Genomic DNA, 17252 nt, shown 5'->3' with positions numbered 1-17252 from the left:
GAGTGAGAGAGAGTTTGAACTGTTACTCTGCTTCTTATTCACTCCTGCAATTTGGATCCAGACAGCTTGGGTGTAATTGGTCTTTACCAAAACAAAAAACAAAACAAAAAACCCGCCATTTTTTTTCTGAATCTGAAATTGCCATGATGTGAAAAGCCTTTCTAAGCCAAGTACAGGGACTGATTCTTAGGAATGGAGACCAAGTGGGAATCCCAGTGACATGTTCTGCAGAATATCTTGAGGTAGTGATTCAAGGGGTGAATATTCCCCATTGGATTTTGCCTCCATTCTTTTATTGTGCTTTGCCATTTTTCTGGGAATGCTCAAGGTACCCAGAGAGCTCTCATCCATGGATTATTGATCCATCCAAAGCTTACTTCTTTTCTCCTCTATCGTTAACTGCTCCTGAAAGCATTTAACCTTAAATATTGGCTGGCCCAAGTAGGTAAACCTTTCTGGCACCAGAACTTCAGAAGACATCCAGTGTATTTACATGAATGTGCATGTTGATACAGACACACTTCCTCTTAGATGCAATTCTGTGCATAGACATATACTGAGTCCACATGCAATCTATTTTTCACTAAACATTGACTCTCTCCTTTTTTGGTCTCAAAACTACAACATGAGGTTCACCCGTTTCATTGTTCCAAAGTCTGCTATATCTATGTATGTCCATATCTTGGACAGATCATGATAGAATGTTTATGTTTCCGGTGTTTATCCTACTCACTATAGCTGTTGGTTTATTTAATAACCAAGGGGAAGGAATTAACTTGTAAGTAGTTTGCACATTTATTTTTTCAGTGCAGTTTTGTTAGTGGTGGTGCAGTAGTTAGAATGCAGTATTGCAGGCAACCTCACTGCTCACTGCCAGCAGTTCGATTCTGACCAGTTCAAGGTTGACTCAGTCTTCCAGCTTTTCAAGGCTGGTAAAATGAGGAGCAAGATTGTTGGGCCCAATATGCTGATTCTGTAAACTGCTTAGAGGGTGCTGTAAAGCATATAAAGCAGTATATAAGTCTAAGTGCTATTGCTAGTACATGAGCTATGTAGAAGGTGTGTATGCTTGAAAATAGCCAATTTCTTGAAATTTGAAAGGCACAAATCAATCTCTGCATAATCTCATCCTGTGTTGTCACATTAGATATTATCCCATCATTCACTCTCACTATATTTTTAACCATCACTATTATCTTTTAAACATTCCACAAGTTCTTAAAGATGGACAGGAAGAAGGTAGAATTTGGGCTATTCACTAAATAAAGATTGTATCATTTGGAGCTTCTATAAAAGGTGCATCAATTATAAAAATTAGCAAAGATGCAAGACATATTACAAGATCAATTTGGACTCAACCATGAACACCCACCCACCCACACCCACATATACACAGAATTTCTTACATCAACCCATGCTGATATGAACTCACACAGGAGCATGTGAACCCATAAACCTATACAAATGGACAGCCTTCTTACCCACAAGCCATTCCTTTAGACACAAACAAAAACATGGATGTACTTAGCCTCTCCTTCAATACACTGATAATATATACCTATATACCACATAAAAGCTCCCCATCACCATACATACTATAAACGCATACATGCCACCTACCAAAGCACAATTATTCTTCACACACATATCTGCACATACACAACCTGAATAATCTTCATCTAAGGAAGTAAAGGAATCGTAGTTTTAGAATAGCTGTGTTTTCACTCTCACTACCAGCCAAATAAGAATAGCTACTATTGCTTCATTGTAGTAAAGGAGGGCAGAGTGATTCACTAGTCTAACTGAGACATAAAGTGTATAACATAAAGTTATCCAAGGGCTGGATAAGCAACTGGGAATTCAAAGAAGCTGGCAGGCATATGGATGCAAACCTGCATGCTCAACCATGTCTGTTTGTCAAATACTAAATTATGGTTAATTATAAAATTAAGTTATTTATAAAGAAAGTCAGTTTGGTGTAGCGATTAAGGTTTTGGCCTAAAAACAAGAAGACAGTGAGTTCTAGGTATGAATAACTGGCTAGGTAATCTTGAGCCAGTCATTCTCTCTCAGTCTAACTCACTTCACAGGGTTCTTGCTCTAGGAAAAATAGAATGAGATATTGGTATGTTCATCACCCTAAGTTGTAAAAGGTGAGATACAAATTTAAAAATGTGGCGGGGGGAACCTGGATACACCCAATATTTTCAAATAAAACCAAACAAATCCTAATTGTGTGACTCCCGCCACTAAATACTATGCAGCTGTTGTATTAGCTTAGTGGTTTCCAAACTTGGCAACTTTAAGACTTGTGGACTTCAACTCCCAGAATTCTCCAGCCAGCAGAGCAGAGCTGGCTGGAGAATTCTGGGAGTTGAAGTCCACAAGTCTTAAAGTTGCCAAGTTTGGAAACCACTGTATTAGCTGATTTAGAAGGCATATGAACAAATAAGATGATATCCATGCATATTTGTGAATGATATTTTCTTTTGTATTACAGGTCAGCCAAACTGCGTCTGTATGAATTCGCTATGTTCAGAAAATTTCACCTGCTCAGGAAATTGGTGTTTTGTAAGCAAACACTTGGAGAATGGGGAAATGGTCAATAAGAAAGGCTGCCTGGAGGAAGCACATGAACTTTGCTGGGGCTCTATCACAAAAATCTACGGCATAAAATGCTGCAAGGGCAACATGTGTAATTTCAATCTTTCTATCCGGCTAATAGGTATTTTTTTTTAAAAAAAAATCCTTCCATAAAGGCTATTCTCCCCTAGACGGGAACAAGATTGTGTGTGTTTTGACTTTCCCCCTACAATAATATACACAACAGGTTGTAGTATTACATGCACACGAGTGCATAGACACGCAGCCAGCAGTTGTAATCTTTCCATTCTTGGACAAAATGAGATGCCATGCATTTTGTGAATGGATTAGCTAATCAACCCAATTATTGTTATGATTCTGCTTTCTTTTTAAATTGGATTGTTACTCACCATAGTTATCTCTTGATGGTTTGGGTTTTGTGCAGAAGTTAGGTTTGCAATAAGGTGAAGAGGCTGCTTTAGGTGCTAAGCTTTCCACACTTTTTAGAATCATAGGACTAGATGGGACCTTGCGGGTCTTCTGGTCCCTGCCCAAGGCAGGACGCTTTACACCACCTCAGACAAACGGCTGTCCAATCTTTTCTTGAAAACCTCCAGTGATGGAGCACCTACAACTCCAGGAGGCAAGCTTTCCCATTGATTACTTGTTCTCACTGACAGGAAATTTCTCCTTAGTTCTAGGTTGGATCTCTCTTTAACCTGCTTCTGGTTAAAGAGATGTAAAGAGGACAATGTTTCTTGTCCTACCCTCAACTGCTTTGGAGAATAAGTTGATCTTGTCCTTTTCTCTCTGGCAGCCCTTCAAATACTGGAAGACAGATAACATGTCTTGTTCTCTTTGTTAGGCTAGACATACCTAGTTCCCTAATTGTGCATCATTTTAATTATCTCTAGACACTATATTAGCATATTAAAAAGCAGAGACATCACCCTACCAACAAAAGTGCATATAGTCAAGGCCATGGTTTTCCCAGTTGCAATGTATGGCTATGAAAGTTGGACCATAAGAAAGGCTGAGCGCCAAAGAATTGAGGCCTTTGAACTGTGGTGCTGGAGAAGACTCCTGCGAGTTCCTTGGACTGCAAAGCGATCAAACCGGTCAGTCCTACAGGAGATCAACCCTGACTGCTCTTTAGAAGGCCAGATCCTGAAGATGAAACTCAAATATTTTGGCCACCTAATGAGAAGAAAGGACTCACTGGAGAAGAGCCTAATGCTGGGAAAGATTATGGGCAAAAGAAAAAGGGAACGACAGAGAATGAGGTGGCTGGATGGAGTCACCGAAGCAGTAGGCATGAGCTTAAATGGACTCCAGAGGATGGTAGAGGACAGGAAGCCCTGGAGGAATGTTGTCTAAGAGGTTGCAATGGGTCGGACACTACTTTTCAACTAACAACAAGACACCATATTAATGCTCTTTCTTGTTAATTATATTGTCAGAGGAAATGAAAATTCGAAGACTGTATGGCATCCTTGAGTTATGGAGTAAAGAAATTCTGATGCCTCCTTCCCAGAGAGATATTTCTATTTGTTCAGAATAACTGGGAAGCCATACATGGTTAGCCAATAGGACCCATTGCCATCAGAAAAGCAGTAGTACCCAACTTTAACACTGGGCTTTGATTATTGGACTTGTTTATGGCTATAGAAGTACCAAGTGTTATGGTTGATTCTAACTCAAAGGGTCACTGTATTTTACGTTTGCATCTATACCCAAAAAAGTCAGGAATTACTTTTTTCTACAGCTTTTTTCCTTTCTTGTCAGCATTCGCCAATTTTGCTTTTTCCCTGTCCTTTCCTTCTTCTCCCTCTAATTTCTTTTTTTTTGTACAGTATTTTGTATATTTTTTTTGAAATTTAATAAAGTTTTATTTTTTATAAAAAGCCGTAGTAACTAAATGGATTCTTCTTCCAATCAGATGACAGTCCGATTGAAGAGGATCTACCTTTGAAGAACCTTCTCTTGATGGTCCTGGTTCCATTGTTTGCTGTTTTGATTCTCATGATATTAGTTGGTCTCTTTGTCTGGAAGTGGGCCCAAAGCCGGCGGAGACATATGCCATTTGGGTCTAATGAACTGGGCGATGTGGATTTTATGCTGAAGAACTCTCTGGCTGGGGACAGCACCTTAGAAGTAAGTCTGCATTAGGAAGGGCATTCAATGCCACTGTGGTTAGTTGCTTGCCTTAGTAAAGAATGAAAAACAATACATTCCACAATCCTACTCCTTCTATTCCCCCCTCCCATCGACTATACTAATGAAACAGCATAATGAAATAAGAGAAAGTGTGGCAGGCCAAAATTCTAAAAGGAATATAAATGCAGGCCTGACATACATGTTCCCTGCTAATTGTTAGCCCTGTTGCCTTCCCCCATATGAAGGATCCTAGAGATCCACTAAAATTTCTTTCAAAGTAACATCGGTATAAAACTATGGAGAAGTTTTCTGAGATGGCAAGCTAAATCAAGCTAAACCAAAATGACAAAGGTACATTAGAATAATTTCTGGCTGGTGTTAGAGCTTGATTTTTTATTCTTTCCAGCCCAACTGAACATTGTAAAAGAATTACAGGTACAGCAGTTCATTTAGTTACAAGGGCATTGAAAAAAGTGATTTATTACCGTTTTTCACACTAACGACCGTTGTACGCATACACAAGGTCGCATGATCAAAATTCACTTGGCAACTGGTTCATATTTATGATGGTTGCAGTGTCCTGGAGTCATGTGACCTTCTTTTGCAACCTTTTGACAAGCAAAGTCAATGGGGAAGTCAGATTCACTTAACAACCATGTCATTAACTTAACAGTTGCATGAGAAAGTTCCCACTGCATTCCTGTGATGGAAGCAATTGTCACATAATGCTGCCAAACACACACACACACATACCAGCTTTCCTTCATGGGCATGCGGTGCAGAGTGCAATTTACTAAGGAGTTGGAAATTCCAGAAGCAGGCTTGGCGTGCTTATTACTCTCACCAAAATATACCTCTCCATCTATTCCTCTAAAATTCTTCCCATGTTTGATTTCTATTTAGGTCTTGCTGAATGATGACTGCACTACTGGAAGCGGCTCTGGGCTGCCCTTTCTAGTCCAAAGAACGGTGGCTCGGCAGATCACCTTGGTTGAATGCGTTGGTAAGCTAAGGAGAGAAAGAAACGTCTGAATTCTCACAGGCAGAGGACTGCTGAACTAGTTGGAAACAAGAATACACATTCCAGTTCTCTGATAAAACATACAGATTTGAGCCATCTCTTTATTCATGAGGCATATTTGTGTCTCTGGCTTGCACTTTCAGAACACTTCCACATGCAGCACTCTTTCTACGCACAATCCCTATAAAGTGCTTTGAGCCTACAGACTGTAGATTATGAAGCAATAGCAATAGCACTTAGACTTATATACCACTTCACAGTGCTTTACAGTCCCCTCTAAGTGGTTTACAGAGTCAGCCTATTGCTCTCAACAATCTGGGTCCCCATTTTACCAACCTTGGATGTCGGGAAGGCAAAGTCAACCTTGAGCATGGTGAGATTCAAATTCCTAGAGTGAGCAGTGAGTTAGACTGCAGTAGTGCATTCTAACCACTGCATCACCGTGGCTCTTGAAGCAATTAAACTCTGAGAGACCCCACCCTCAATTTGCAAAAAAGAAAAATTCAGTATTGTTAGTAACCTCCCATCCACATTTTATTGCATGTTGTATAATTCTGGATGATGATGAGGAGGAGGATGATACCATCACCATGACAAAATTACCTTCAGCCAATTGTAAAAGGCTGCTTGACCTGGAACCAGGGGTGAAATGCTACCGGTTCGGACCGGTTCGCCTGAACCAGTAGTAAAAAAAATGCTACTGGTTGGCTCGAACTAGTATTTCCGACTATCAGCTGTGACATGCAATTTATATTAGCTAGAATCATCAAATTTCCTGATTTCTAGCTAATCTAAATCACGTGGCAAAGAGGATTCCCCCCCCCCCCCCACTATTCAACTTGCCTTTGCAGACTCGGAAGGCTTCAAAATGTTCCTTTTTCAGCGCTGGGTGGGCATGCCTCAGGTGCAAAGCGCACACTCGGTAGCAGACTCACCGAACCGGTACCCGACTTCAGAGGATTTCACCGCTGCCTGGAACAGCATATAACATCATGCAACAATATCTTTAATATTATTAAATAACAGCATCTGGCTATCCCAGGTCATTGGGAGAACTTCATGGACAAATGTGAAATCCAATCTAAGCATCTGGCTAGCTGCGTCACCAGCCGTAATAATAATATATTCGTAATGGGGTGAATCTGCTCAGCTACCTCCTTATCTCTAAGGATTCCTCTTCAGAAATCTCACCTAGAGCTGTGAAGATTGCATGACATCACTATATTAATTTCATAACCAGAAATTAATTTGCTTTTCCCAAAGCTTCTAATCTTGGTTATAGGCTGCCCTGAAGGTTACTGGCAGGAGGGAGAAGACAGACAGCCTTGAAGCGGGCCAAGTTCCCCTATAAACAGAAATATCATTTTTCTTCCAGACAGGATTATCCCACTATAAAGCAGAAATTTATTAGCTCACTTGCTGAATATAGAATACATCATGAGAACACAGAGGTGCAAAACAGATTCTGTAGTCGAGTAAAGAAATAGCCTGACTTCTTTTATGTGCAAGGATTATTTGCGCATGGAAAAATTCAAACCCTGGGTAGTCTTCCTGCTGCCTGAACTATTCTGTTCCATTAATCGATGCTCCACGTAAACATGCTAAGATTTATCACTCAGTTCTGAGCCCTTTCATTAAACATGCTTCTTTCTGTTATCTGCAAGCCAACCAAAAATGGAGATCCAGCTTGCACTTGGGCTGATCTGCCTTAACTCTGAGATACTGAGAAGAAAATTCTTAACTTAACGGGTAAACATTAGGCAAGGAAAGAGCTGTTTGTCATCTGTTAATTTTTCCATGGAAATATCTCTTATTGCCAGTTTTCTGCTAGCAAAACGTTTTGGAATATTTGACAAACAAACTTTGCGTTCTGCTAGCAATCATCCTCCAAACGTTTTGTTCTCAAGCATTTAGAAGTATTTAGATTTTGAATGGGTTGCATATTTATCCCTGGCAGTTTTGGAAAACAGGCTATAATAGCCAACTATTCATCAGTAACTATCGCTGATTAAATTGATCAAAGGATTTTTCACTGCTGTCAATTCCTGCAAAAAAAAAAAAAGAGTCAGGTACCTTATTTTTCAGAGTATAAGATACACCGGAGTATAAGATGCATCAAGATTTTGAAGAGGTACATTTTTAAAAAATGTTTTTGCATTCTGCAGACCTCCCAAATCCTTTGCACACCTCATTTTTGTGAAAAACGGGGCATGCAGAGAGTTTGAGAGGCCTGCAAAGTGCTCCTAGGGGCTGGGGGGGCAAAAATGAGCAAAAATAGGCCCATTTTTGCCAGAAAAAGGACATGCATAGCCTTTACAAGGCTTGCAGAGTACTCCTGGGGGCCAGGGCGGCAAAAATGGGCAAAAAACAGTCCGTTTTTCACTCGTTTTTGCCTTCCCCAGCCCCCAGGAGCACCTTGCAGTCCTTCCAAACCCTCTGCACATCCATTTTTGTGAAGGAAGAGGGGTTTCAGGAGGCCCAAAATGCTGTATTCAGTGTATAAGATGCACCCAGATTTTTACTCTCTTTTTTGGGGGGGAAGGTGCATCTTATACTCCGAAAAATATGGTACGTCACATATTTAAATACTAAGATTACATCTAATATGAATGTGAAATATCAGTCAGCTTAGGCAAGAAGTCATTTATGAAGGCAAGTGAAAAGGTTTGAAAATTATGTTCCTCTCCCCCACAATAGGCAAAGGACGCTATGGGGAAGTGTGGCGTGGCATTTGGCATGGGGAGAATGTGGCGGTCAAGATTTTCTCTTCCCGTGATGAGCAGTCATGGTTCCGTGAGACTGAGATTTACAACACGGTGCTGCTAAGGCACGACAACATCTTAGGTGAGTGAAAACAGTGCAGAAATTCAGCAGCTGTATCAGTCCCAAGACGTCCTAGCCAAGCAATCGGAGGCCGCACATTTTAAGACCCATGAAGCTAAGTACATTTCCTAAATGTGCACGAGGGATTTAAAGAGCTGAAGAAGCTCAGAGATTTAAAAGTCTCTGTCTCATTTACCCATACACACAACATAACATAATTTATACATACTTTGATAGCTTCTTTGGCCCTTTTGGTACTTTGGCAATGTACGCTGAGCTTTATCCTCCTTCCCTGCCCACAGGATTCATTGCATCAGACATGACATCACGGAATTCAAGTACTCAACTCTGGCTAATCACCCACTATCATGAGCATGGCTCCCTCTATGATTACTTGCAATGCACAGTGTTGGATGTGGAGACCTGCTTGCGTTTGGCCACCTCGATCATCTGTGGGCTGGTTCACTTGCATGTGGAGATCTTTGGCACCCAGGGCAAGCCAGCCATTGCTCATCGGGATCTGAAAAGCAGGAATATCTTGGTCAAGAACAATAAGCAGTGCTGTATTGCTGATTTAGGTGAGTGGGTTTTAGAGCAAATGTTTTTGGCAAAGCAGAGGTGCTGATGTGTACCTTTTTCTTAAGGGCAGAAAAGCTTTCTAGGGGAAGTAATCTGGGTTCTTATATTTGCCCCTTAGAACTTCTAAGGCATTAACCTAATAGCCTTCTACAATCTGGTTGCCCTCCAGATGTGTGGGCAACGTCACAGAATTCCCACTGAGAATTCTGGAATCAAAATTTATATATCTGCTAGGTTGGGGGAGCCTGGCTTAACAATATACTTCCCACCCTGCCTGCATGATACACCTCTGCTACAAATATAGGAACAAAATGTGACACAGGTAGGGATGGAAGTTACAATCTTGATTAGGCTCCTAGCAGAGGGCTTAGAATTTAACTACTTCCTGTTTACTACAGCCCTTATCTGATTTAATTATATTGGTTGTATGGTGTAAAAAAATTGGATGCTACATTGTTCTTATCTTGTTCTTACCCTCCTCTTTTCATGCATGTTCTTATTTTATTGTATTTTAGTCTTTTTACTTTAATATCTTTTGTGAGTCTGGGACCTGCTGGGATGGAATAGAATGAGCCATTCACACCAGGGAGACAAAGTTTCCTGGCTTCAGATATTAGCTTTTACCAAATCCCAGGGATTAAGCTTTCTGTTTAGACCAGAGTTTTCCAAATTGTGCGGTGTTCCCCTCTCGAGGAAGTGCAGGGAGACGTGAAGAACATTTTAGATCAGTGGGGCCCAACACCCCAGTCCATGAACCGCTATCGGTCCATGGCCTGATAGCAATTGCGCCACGCAAGTGGTGGGGAGGCACAGGAAGCTCTATTTGCGTAAGCAGTGTGCGTTCATGTGAAACCATCTCCTCCTCCCACCGCCACAGCCACCGTCATCTGTGGAGCCAGAAAGTTGAGGAACACTGTTTTAGATACATTGTTAAAATAAATTCACCTTTCCCAAAATTTCATTGCATTGTTTTCAATATCCATTTGTATTCATTTTGATGTTTGGATTTTTAGGGGAGATGTGTACATTAATGTTACACTAAAGCGCGGTATGATAGCAAAAAGTTTGGGAATCCCTGATTCAGATATTCCAAAGAGATTTGATTGACTAGCCCAGTCAGCCTTATTCCTAATTAGTTTCTCAGCAGAACTGTTTTGACCTAGACTTCCCCAAAAAGCATGAAGCAGAGTCCTGGTCCCGACGAAGCTCCTTTTATCAAATGAATGTGAATTCCTCTCATTCACATTAAGCAAAGGCCTGGCAAACAGTCTTTCAAAGGAGTAATTATGACTACAGACCTTATCTATCTTGGAAAGCTGCCATGTAAATATTTTCCAAATGAGGTGCTGTGCAAGGAAAGACTGGGCACAGAGTCTCTGAGATTCACGGACAGATCTTCACACTCCTGAAACGAATCTAAAACGAATCTAACAGCTCTAGCTGTTCCTCGGCCCCACTGCTGTCTAGCTCCGTAGGCACCTGATCACTGCCAAACAGCCTCAGCCCCTTCTCTGCCTCCGAAGCACACCCCTCGTTTGAGCCTTCCCCAGCCTCCATGTTCCTCCCCAACTTTCTCACTGTCCGACTCTGCTGCCAGCTCCACTGGCGGGCCACAATAAGAACAGAGTTTACAGAGTGAACCACAGTGGCACCTCTCAGCTCCAAAAAAAAAAGAAGCATGATTCTTACTTCATAGAAAGCCAAGTGCAAATATAGTAAAAGAATAGACAGGAGTTGTGGTGCATGTGAACTCGAATGCCATAGACAAAGGCACATACATATACATTCAGCCCACTAAACCAAAGTGCATATGCTCTCTCTGTAATGCTATACAAGCCACAAAAGTTAAGCTATTCTCCTAAACTCAGTGTAATTCCCCTTTTTCCAGTTAAATCTGACCCTTTTGATGTTTAGCTTCCTGATGTAGGATTGCCCTCTTGTTACAAAAAAAAAAAAAAAAATAGGACAACCATCCTTATAATGGTGGCATTGTTCCTCTTTTTCAGGATTGGCAGTCATGCATTCCCAGAGTAATGATTACTTGGATATTGGTAACAACCCACGGGTGGGCACCAAACGCTATATGGCACCTGAGGTTTTGGATGAACAGATTCGTATGGACTGTTTTGAATCCTTCAAGCGGACAGACATCTGGGCTTATGGTCTGGTCCTGTGGGAGATAGCCCGAAGAACCATTGTGAACGGTAAGGAAAGCCAAATGGAAATGAGTTAAGATGCGGTAATCTAGGGCCTTACCTCATGGTTCAGGCAAATTACTATCCACTTATTTTTGCCGCAGGGTGTTTATATATCATTGTAAATTGCAAGTAAGATAAGATTCTAAGTTCAAAAGGAGAGCTCTACAAAAATGGATAGAAATCTAGCAGAAATCAATCCTCTCTGATCCAGACACAATCAGATGTTTGTTTTTTTCCTGCTAGTCACAGAACTATTTTAAATATCTGAAATAGCATCTTCATGCGCAACATTTAACGGCTTCTGGCAGTGTGCCCACCTGTTCAGAAAAGGGTAAAATAGAAAGCATGCTGGAGGTTACAGAGAGCTGTCAGAGCAATTTGTCTTGGTTGCAGGAAGTGGCTTTGTGACTGGCCACACCCAGGGGTGAAATCCAGCAGGTTCTAACAGATTCTGGAGAACCAGTAGCAAAATGTTGAGTAGTTTGGAGAATCGGCAAATGCCACCTGTGACTGGCCCCAGAATGGGGAGGGAATGGGGATTCTGCAGCATCCCTCCCCTGCCACGCCCACCAAACCACACCCACAGAACCCGTAGTAAAAAAGAGTGAATTTCACCACTGGCCACACCTACCAGGTCAGCCATTTTGTCAGGGAGCCTTATGCTAGCTACCTTCTTGGATCAGGCCAAATGTCCATTGAGTCCAGCCATTTTAGCAGTTTGTAATGCAGACGCTGGGTCAGTAACACTCTGGCATTGCTGGCCCTCATCAACTGGGATTCAAAGGTCTCTCTGGTATTCAGAGATTTATTCCCTCTTAACATGGAGACAGTTATTCCACTCCTTCATGCCAAAGTGTTGCCATAAAGAGAGGAAGTGTTTTGCTCAGTTTTCTGTATCAGTCGGCCATCTGATCAGCAGTGGCTGAAATCTCACAAGATGGCCCTCTCTCTTTGTTAGTTCATGCTGGATTCGGCTTCCTGCACAGTCTTGCAAACATTTGTAGAGTTGTCTTTGCAGTGCTGTGGACCAAGTTAGAACTTGTACATATACGAGTGGAATAACAACCAGCTTTTCACAGCTCTCCAGCAACTCTTATCTGCTCAGAGATCCTGCAAAGAACAGATCCTAATTGTGTGGCCTAGAAAATCTTAGGACAGTTCATACAAGGGGTTGAGCATAATTTGCTCAGCTGTGATTTGCTGAATAGATTAAAACTGGCAGGGTTCACAGAGGGCCGTTGGTTCTTTCAAAATGGCAGTGGGCCATCTCCATTCCTCCATCAGACCAAGCCAACAGAGAAAAGGATTGCCCGGAGCTGGAGTCTTTGGGGATCTGCAGGTTGCCCACCTGTTGAAGAAAAAACCTGTAACTTCTGGCGCTGCCATTGAGTTCATTGCTTTATTGAAGGAACTGGAATCTCAGCTGCTGTTAGAGAATGGAAGGAGCCAGCCCTGGCTGCCATCCCCCCACCCTCGCCTTTGGCTCCCTGTGTAGAAACAATCGCTAATCAGGCCTGTTAATGGGGATGTTTTTGACTGGCCTAGTTGGAAGTGTTTTCATTTTTCTTTTTCCACACGAATGATTAGCTGTAAATTATAAACACTGTAATCTAGTGTCAGCGCCCAGCTTGCAGATTAAAGGGACCATTAGACTCAATCAGCACTTTGTTTGTTCAACTCTGATTAGGAAACAAGCAGCATCGCAGCTTAGCTTGGCAACTGGCCACTTTCAAGGGAACTTCGGCTATCCTCTGACCAACGCAGCAGTGAAGCCGCCTCTCTGCTCCTACGTTGGCAAAATAGGCAGAGGCTTCCAGTGATGGTTTCTCAGTTAATTTTTTTGCCCCCTCTTTGCATTTTAACATTCCTTCAGGGAAGAGGCTGGAAAAGGATCCCACCGCTAAAGTGTTCTTGTGTGCAGGCCTCCTATACAGGTTTACAGCGAAGATTGCTGAAAACCAAGCAAAGATCCAATTTATTTTTGTGTGTGTTTGGTGGTGTGTGTGTGTTATGTACTTGTGTTAAAGATTAAACCAATACAAACTATTGTATTTTTCGGAGTATAAGTCGTACTTTTCCCCCCCAAAAAAGAGGGAGAAAATCTGGCTGCATCTTATACACTGAATATAGCATTTTGGGCCTACCAAAACCCCACCCCCTTTGCCAAAATGAACGTGCAGAGGGTTTGAGAGGCTTGCAAAGTGCTCCTGGGGGGGTGGGGAGGGCAAAAAAGAGCAAAACATGGGCCATTTTTGCTCGTTTCCCCCCCAGCCCCCAGGAGTATTCTACAAGCTTCCCAAAGCTCTGCATGCCCCCCCTTTTTTTTTGCAAAAACTGGACTGCTTTTGCATTCCCCCCCCCCCAGGAGCACTCTACAAGCCTCCCAAAGCTCTGCATTCCCCCCCCCCCTTTTGTGCAAAAAACGAGGCATGCAAAGAGTTTGGGAGCCCTGCAGAGTGCAACTTTTTTTAAAAAAAATTACCTCTTCAAAATCATGGTGTGTCTTATACTCCGGTGCGTCTTATAGTCTGAAAAAATATGGTAATATAAAGTAGAGAAAGAAAAGAAAAGAAGAACTCAAAAGGAAAAGCTAAAAGTGCAAGAAAAAGAAAAAGAAAGAAAAATAGAAAAGAGAGGAAAAGGTACAAAGGATACCTCCTCTTTATTAAGCAGGTAGAAGAACAATTAAAATTTACCTCTTACTGTTACAACGTATGATTGAAAATTGTAAATCATAAATTCAATTTTTGTTTTAGTTTTATGCAAAAATCCATACAGCATTTCCAGTTAGCAATAAACAGTTTTTGTTTTCTCTGCTCAAAGAAGTCAATTTAGCCATCCCAGCAGGGTCTATCATCTTTACCAACCATTCTTCTAGCCTTCTATCTCACTGCAGTAAGATCCAAGGAATTTTTGGATTTCCAGGTTTCTGCTGGAAGCACTAGTGCAGAAACTGCCCTAGTGTGAAAAAGTAAGACAGTGTATCTATAAACCTGTGCATTTTTCAAGGATCAGAAGTATTCAGTTGATTGACCCATAGAATATGGATTTGGAGAATTATGATGCTCAATAGTAAAGTTTCTACGTTGTTCAAAAGGGCCCCAGTTCAACCCTCTAAATGGGGGGGGGTCCCTTTCTGAAACTTTCTGAGGGACGCGGTGGCTCAGTGGCTAAGACACTGAGCTTGTCGGCCAGAAAGGTCGCAGTTTGGTGGTTCGAATCCCTAGCACCACATAACAGAGTGAGCTCCTGTTACTTGTCCCAGCATATGCCAACCTAGCAGTTTGAAAGCATGTAAAATGCAAGTAGAAAAATAGGAACCACCTTTGGTGGGAAGGTAACAGTGTTCCGTGTGCCTTAGACGTTTTATCATGCCGGCCACATGACCACGGAGACATCTTCGGACAGTGCTGGCTCTTTGGCTTTGAAACAAAGACGAACACCACCCCCTAGAGTCGGGAACAATTAGCACATATGTGATGGGAACCTTTACCTTTTACCTTTCTGAAACTATGGGCTGGAATAAGCAATTCTGAGCTAAAGGCCAGCCCTCTTGATTTCAAGAGCAGCTTAAGTGAGGATATACATGTGAATCAAGAGCCAGCCCAGCACTGGGGTTAGAATGCTAAAATAGAAACTAAGGTAGTCCTCATTTAACAACTGGTCAAAATTGCAATGGCCTCAGAAGGGGTGCTTTACAACTTATAATAATATAAGAGAACATGATGCCTTGTAACATAAAAAATACACGGATTCATCTCAATCTCACATACACCCCCATTCTTTCCTCGGTTCCCCAATGCATGTTGAAACAGCCATGTCTTTAAATGCTTCCTAAATATACCACATGGGGGTGCAGTTCTCCTATCAGGGAGGCAAAAGCTATAACATAGAAGGTATCTCCTACCAGAAATGGTTAAAAATTAGGAAGTTGCTATGTACAGATGCTGACTGCTGATTCATGTTTGTGATTGGATTGATTTGATCAAATGAATGAATGATTGCCCTTTATCCCACCTTTGTTATCTTTTATAAATAATTCAAGGCTGCAAACGTACCTAATATTCCTTCCTCCACCTATTTTCCCCACAACCACCTGTGAGGTGAGTTAGGCTGAGAGAGAATGACTGGCTCAAAGTCGCCCAGCCAGCTTTCATACCTAAGGAGGGACTAGAAGTCACAACTTTCTGATTTCTGGTCTAGTGCTTTTACATCAAACTATGCACTCGTTTTCAGATCAAAGGCTAAAGTTCTTGACTGAAGGGGAGGCAGAATTTTAATTTTAATGTAAATAGTTTAATTTAGAAGTCGCCCATCTCCCAAATGACTGAGCCACTGACAACTAAAGTTTGCGGTGCCTTCCTCTGGTTTTTCCAACCCATTCTTGGAGATGCTGGAAACTAAGTGTGGGATTTTTCTCTTCGCAAAAGAAGGAAGGAAGGAAGGAAGGAAGGAGAGCAAGAAAGACAAAGAAAGAAGGAAGGAAGAAAGGAAGAGTTTGTTAGGGGCTTTTTCAACATATTAAAAGGCATAAGTTTTCATGAGCTGCATTAGATGCATAGAATGGTTCTCCTTTTCTGCAAAAGTTTTCCTTTTTCCTTCTTTCAAGAGAGGCACCCTCGGGACTAAATAATTTTACTCACCCGGGCAGAAGGGAAAAAATGAGGAGATGTTTAACAGAGCAATACCAATAGCCCACTTTGTCCAAGCTTATTGGAAGGTGCTCTCAATGTGTAACTCTGGATTACCACCCTACAAACCCTTACTTCTGTATGGTCCCTTGCTGTTTGGCTTCTTTTAAGTTCTTCCCAAACCACTAAGTCATTGGTCTGATTAACAGACTGTGCTAAACCAAATGGGTTTCTTATTTTTGGCTTAGCCTGATTAAACAAACAGAAGCTCAGCTTGGTGCCTGAAGCTAACCATGTTGATGTCTGCCCTGTTTCAATCTGGAGGTTTCTCCACCAACCCACCCCCGTATCCAGAGATTATACTGTTGAAGTTTGTGAGCGTGTTAATTTCTTTCTTCTAAATCTCATTTCGTGTCTGATCCTTGACTACAGAAACAAGAGGCTTCAAAGAAAATAGTGATTACATTACAAACAGCCAAAATATTGTACAATCCAATTGAGGCATGTATTAACTGAGCTAATTCTGTCTCCCTTTCTGAATAAATACCTGTAGTACTAGTTAATAACTCAATTACATTCACAATAAACGATCTTCAGCTGACTGCCTTTTATGTGCCCTAAGATACATAGCCACTCTCTGTCTTTGGAAGATCGTGTACCACCTGCATATGAAAATTTGGCAGTATTGCTTGGCCAGGCATCATGCCTGTCTTCTAGCTAGAGCAAAGCACTGAGATGTGCTTTTACTGGGAATCAGTACCCACATTCAAAATCAGGTTGTCAGATGGATTAGGGTCAAGTTACATTGAACTGTTTAGTATAGAAAGGTTTAACAAAACTGATGGAGGTCCTAGGTAAATAGAGTTCTTGACCAGCAGGTGGCACCAAAAGCATTAGTGCTGACAGCTGGTAGGAACCATTGAGTATTGTTAAGGAAAACATATCCAATGAACCTATGGTAGTTTATTTTTTTATTTATTTGTCAAACATGTATAAGATAACAAATATATGTAAAGGTAAAGATTCTTCTTGCACATATGTGCTAGTTGTTCCCGACTCTAGGGGGCGGTGCTCATGTCTGTTTCAAAGCCAAAGAGCCAATGCTTTCCGAAGGCGTCTTCGTGGTCATGTGGACGGCATGACTAAATGCCAAAGATGCACAGAACACTGTTACCTTTCTTCCAAAGGTGGTTCCTATTTTTCTACTTGCATTTTTACATGCTTTTGAACTGCTAGGTTGGCAGAAGTTGGCAGAAGTTG

General features: G+C 41.6%; 1 protein-coding gene across 1 annotated transcript in view; it reads left to right on the top strand.

The window, feature by feature from the left end:
- Positions 1-17252, top strand: part of ACVRL1 (activin A receptor like type 1) — a 56566-nt gene that overhangs the window by 16814 nt on the left and 22500 nt on the right. Inside the window, exons 3-8 of the mRNA XM_032212051.1 lie at positions 2501-2725; positions 4523-4737; positions 5644-5743; positions 8459-8605; positions 8887-9162; positions 11170-11367. Coding sequence (XP_032067942.1) covers positions 2501-2725; positions 4523-4737; positions 5644-5743; positions 8459-8605; positions 8887-9162; positions 11170-11367 — 1161 coding nt within the window. The remainder of the gene's footprint in view (positions 1-2500; positions 2726-4522; positions 4738-5643; positions 5744-8458; positions 8606-8886; positions 9163-11169; positions 11368-17252) is intronic.

This window comes from Thamnophis elegans, chromosome 2 (genome assembly GCF_009769535.1).
Source record: "Thamnophis elegans isolate rThaEle1 chromosome 2, rThaEle1.pri, whole genome shotgun sequence".
Taxonomy (NCBI): domain Eukaryota; kingdom Metazoa; phylum Chordata; class Lepidosauria; order Squamata; family Colubridae; genus Thamnophis; species Thamnophis elegans.
Note: the sequence above shows the minus strand (reverse complement) of the source record. Positions and strands in the feature narration are given on the sequence as shown.